The sequence below is a fragment of the Mandrillus leucophaeus genome, unplaced genomic scaffold (assembly GCF_000951045.1).
Source record: "Mandrillus leucophaeus isolate KB7577 unplaced genomic scaffold, Mleu.le_1.0 Scaffold502, whole genome shotgun sequence".
NCBI lineage: Eukaryota > Metazoa > Chordata > Mammalia > Primates > Cercopithecidae > Mandrillus > Mandrillus leucophaeus.
In genome coordinates this window covers 1,481,027-1,485,910 of record NW_012105388.1, presented here as the reverse complement: position 1 = coordinate 1,485,910, position 4,884 = coordinate 1,481,027, and the positions used below count along the sequence as shown (strand labels likewise).

The 4,884-nt window shown below is 43.4% G+C and overlaps 1 protein-coding gene across 1 annotated transcript in view; it reads left to right on the top strand.

The window, feature by feature from the left end:
- The first annotated feature begins 234 nt into the window (after positions 1 to 234).
- The window catches only part of ATF6 (activating transcription factor 6), a 201,495-nt gene continuing 196,845 nt past the window's right edge, over positions 235 to 4,884 (top strand). The window contains exon 1 of the mRNA XM_011996105.1: positions 235 to 425. Coding sequence (XP_011851495.1) covers positions 344 to 425 — 82 coding nt within the window. The 5' untranslated portion in view covers positions 235 to 343. The remainder of the gene's footprint in view (positions 426 to 4,884) is intronic.

Sequence of the window (4,884 nt, the reverse complement as noted above, 5' to 3'; positions counted from 1 at the left end):
AATCAAGGAATAAGCCAGAATGTTCAGAAAGGGGCTTTACTTTTTATTTGCAATGTTGATAAATTTTGTTCAGTCGAAGCGATGTCTGCGTGTCCTACCCCGCCTCCCCCATAAAACAGTGGGACAGAAAGTCCTGAAAACTCCAAAAGGGAAATATTTACTCAGAGGTCTGTTTAAATTTGCTTAGTCTCTGACGTACTTCTGTGTACTAATTCCCTCGTGCGGCAGAAGCAGTTTGTCTTTACTCGGCCACCGTCTCGTCAGCGTTACGGAGTATTTTGTCCGCCTGCCGCCGCCGTCCCAGATATTAATCACGGAGTTCCAGGGAAGAGGAACTTGTGATATGGGGGAGTCGGGAGGTGTTGCCGGCACGATGGAGTCATCTTTTAGTCCGGGACTCTCTCACAGGCTGGATGAAGATTGGGGTGAGTGGGATCTGATAATGCACCAGGTTGGCTCGGCTTCGCATCTACAGGTTTCTTCCTCCCTACTTCCGCCCAGTCGTGGTGACAGGTGTGGACCAACCCTGCCTGGTTAGTGAGGCCACTCGTCACTCTCGTTCGTGCCCCTGTGAGAGTCTGGGAGGATCGTTCGGCTTCTGTCCTGGCCACAGGGAGAGTAGAATATTGTCTAACTGGAGTTAACTATCGTTTTTCACTGTTCCCGTTGGGGAAGTACTGGATCATCTTTTTGTGTGGCTAACACTGGACGTCGTTAGGAGGTTTAGGGCAAGATGGCTGGGACCGCCAAAAAGGCTGCAAGCTATTTCCTGAGTGTGAAATGTGGGCGGTGAGCACAATGGAGTGGGTTTTTGTGTGCTTGATGTGCATGAGAGAATGTGGTCATATACAAGAAATCCTAATCTTACAGCTTTTACTATTGGTTTAAGCCTGATGTCCATCTTGGCGGAAAAGCAAAACACCCAAGCACCTGACCTCGGGTCCCTGCTTAGCTAGACCTAATACTCATGGTAGAATCCTGACTGCTTTCCAGATACAGCTCTTAATTTTCTTGCTAATGGATATTTTGTTTGGTTTTGGTAGTTAGGAAGAGTGGAATGGAATGAGGTGGAAATGAGAATGGAGAAGCTTTGTTATCTAAGTATTTAGGGGAGACTTTTATTCTCCTCTTGATTGCAAGATATAATAGTAATATTGTTCTTAGGTTCCAATATGAATTTGGGATTGTGTAGGTTCCCAAATGGGCCCCATAGTGAGCCTACACCACTCATCAGCCTCGGAATTGAGGGGAACCCAGTTTATCTTTCTCCCTTGGATCAGCATTCTCAATAGCATGAGTGGAAGGAATCTCAACTATTTATTGAACAAAGTCATTTAATTTTTTCAAGGGCAGATGTTCTCTAAAACTATATTCTATTGGAGATTTATTTCAATCCTTGGGTAGATTTTCTAAGAGTTGCTGGAAAACTTAAGACTTCTATTCCCATTTTCCTAAGCCAAGTACATTAGTAACAGTAACCATTTATTTAGCACTTTCTTTGTGTCAGGCACCCTGCTAAACTCTCGACATGCAGTATTTTGTTTAATCCTACCAACAGTCCAATGAGGTACTGTTTATTTTAGAGATGAGGAAACTGAGGCTAACAGAATTTGTGCTCAGATTCTTGAAGCTAGTTAATGGCAGAAGAAGGATCAGACCGGGTTTTTCGACTTCCAAAGTCTGTACCTCTAGTATCTATTCTATAATGCTTTCCTAACTCGTGTCTGCAGAGTTTATTCTTCCTAAGATCCCTGGTTATTAATAAGACTACTTGAATATATTGGGTAGTTATGATTTGTTTTTGTCAGCTAGTCAGCTGTTATATTTTCATAACTTTTCTTTTTCCTTTTGAGATGGAGTTTTGCTTTTGTTGCCCAGGCTGGAGTGTAATGGCACGATCTCGGCTCACCGCAACCTCCACCTCCCGGGTTCAAGCGATTCTCCTGCCTCAGCCTCCCGAGTAACTGGGATTACAGGCATGCACCACCAAGCCCAGTTAATTTTGTATTTTTAGTAGAGACGGGGTTTCTCCATGTTGGTCAGGCTGGTCTGGAACTCCCCACCTCAGGTGATCCGCCCACCTCGGCCTCCCAAAGTGCTGGGATTACAGGTGTGAGCCACTGTGCCTGGCCAGCAACATTTCTTAAACTATAACTATGGGACACTTCCTCATGGCATTATTTTATGTTGTCTTCTGATACCCAGGCTGCATTTTCCTGACTTATCTGATCACTTGACTTAATGTCCTCTAACAGAGCATTCTATTCTTTGTAGTCAGTTCACTGACTCACTTCTATCAGGTATCCTGCCCCTCCCTGAATGTGCCCATTTCCATTGTTTTCCAGGTTTCCCTTTTCAAACTGTTAACAGTCTTCTCTTCTTTGAACACTTTAATTCCTTAAGTGTTCAGTAAGTAGGATAGATTTTGTTAGCAATAGAGTGAAACACTATTGTCTGCTAGTGTTTCATTCTGTGACAGTTGCTGTTTTGGATGCTGTTTGGATGTTCAAGTACTTCACTGATTTACTTGTTTTTTTTTTTTTTTTCTTTTAGAGACAGGGTCTCGCTCTGTCGCCCGGGCTGGAGTGCAGTGATGCAATCATAGTTTACTGTGACCTGAAACTCCTGGGCTCAAGTGATCCTTGCATCTCAGCCTCCTGAGTCGCTAGCACTACAGGTGCACGCCACCGCCATGCCTGGTTAATTCTTAATTTTTGACTTTTTGGTAGAGACAAGGGCCTTGCTGTGTTGCCCAGGCTGGTCTCCAACTGGCCTCAAGCAGTCATCCTGCCTCAACTTCCCAGGTGCTGGGATTACAGGCTCAAGCCACCGTGCCTAGCCTTGAATTTTTTTTTTTTAATATTAGATACTATCTAGTTAAAATTTTAAAATCAGATTATGTAGTTAGTATGTCTCGTGATTTTAACAACTCTAAACAATTTAAATAAAGTGATTAACTCAGAAGAGCCTGTGAGGGATGTGCTTTCCTTTTTCTTTTTAACTTAGGTAATGAAATTTAGAACAAGGGTCTTCAAACATTTTCTGTAAAGGTCCAGATGGTAAATATTTTAGACTTTGTGATTACATGGTCACTGTTGCAACTACTCGAGTCTGCTGTGATAGTGCAGAAGCAGCCAGAGACAACATAAACAAGTGAGCATGGCTGTGTTTCTATAAAGCTTTATAGACACTGAAATTTGAATTTCACATAATTATTTTAAATAATAGGCCTACTTTTTTAGTATAATTATAGATTTACACAATAATTGAGCATATAGTACAAAGAGTTCCATGTACTTCCCCTCAATCCCCAGCTTCCCCTATTGGTAACATTTTGCATTAGTGTGGTACATTGGTTGCAACTGATAAGCCAGTATTGATACATTATTATGAACTTATTATTATAAGCCCATAGTTTAAAGTTCACTCTGTTGTACATTCTATGGCAGGGGTCCCCCGCCTTTTGGCACCAGGGACTGGTTTCATGAAAGACAATTTTTCCACAGGGGGTGGGGACGGGGAGGCACAGGAGATGTTTTCGGGATGATTCAAGTGCATTACATTTACTGTGCACTTTATTTGTATTGTTATTACACTGTAATATATAATGAAATAATTATACAACTCAACATAATATAGAATTAGTGGGACCCCTGAGCTTGTTTTCCTGCAACTAGACAGTCTCATCTGGGGGCGATGGGAGACAGTGATTAGATCATCAGGCATTAGATTCTCATAAGGAACGTGCAATCTAGATCCCCCATGTGCAGTTCACAATAGGGTTCGCACTCCTATGAGAATCTAATGCTGCTGCTGATCTGATAGGTCGTGGAGTTCAGGTGGTAATGCAAGTGATGGGGAATGGCTGTAAATCCAGATGAAGCTTCACTCACTCACCCACCTGCTGCTCACCTCCTGCTGCGTGGCCTGGTTCCCAACCTGTTCTATGGGTTTTGACAAATGTCTAATGACATGTGTCCATAATTACAGTATCATACAGAATAGTTTCACTGCCCTAAAAAAGCCCTGTGCTCTACCTATTTTTTCCTCACTCCTTTTCCCTGTCTCTGGTCAGGTAACCACTGATATTTTCACTGTCTCCATAGTTTTGCCTTTTTCAGAATGTCATATAGTTGGAATCATACAGTATGTAGCATTTTTGAATTGGCTTCTTTCACTTAGCAATATGCACTTAAGGTCTCTCCATGTCTTTTCATGGCTTGATAGCTCATTTCTTCTTAGCACTAAATAGTATTATATTGTACGGATGTTCCATAGCCTATTAGTCTGCCTAGGCTGCCATAAGACAACACCACACACTGAGTGGTTTAAGCAACAGAAATTTATTTTCTCACAGTTCTGGAGGTTTGAGTTCAAGATCAAGATGGCACCATGTTCAGGTTCTGGTTAGGGCCCTCTTCCTGGCTTGCACATGGCTGCCTTCTTATGTCCCTACATGGCATTGAGAGAGAGAATCTTCTTCTTCTTATAAGGCCACAGTCCTATCAGATTAGCGCCCCACTTTTATGACCTCATTTAACCTTAATTACCTCCTAAAGACTGTATCTCTCTCTATAGTCGTATTTGGGGTTAGGGCTTCAACATAAGAATTTTAGAGGCCGGGCGCGGTGGCTCAAGCCTGTAATCCCAGCACTTTGGGAGGCCAAGACGGGCGGATCACGAGGTCAGAAGATCGAGACCAGCCTGGCCAACACAGTGAAACCCAGCCTCCACTGAAAATACAAAAAACTAGCCGGGCGAGGTGGCGGGTGCCTGTAGTCCCAGCTACTCGGGAGGCTGAGGCAGGAGAATGGCGTAAACCCAGGAGGGGGAGCTTGCAGTGAGCTGAGATCGCGTCACTGCACTCCAGCCTGGGCGACAGAG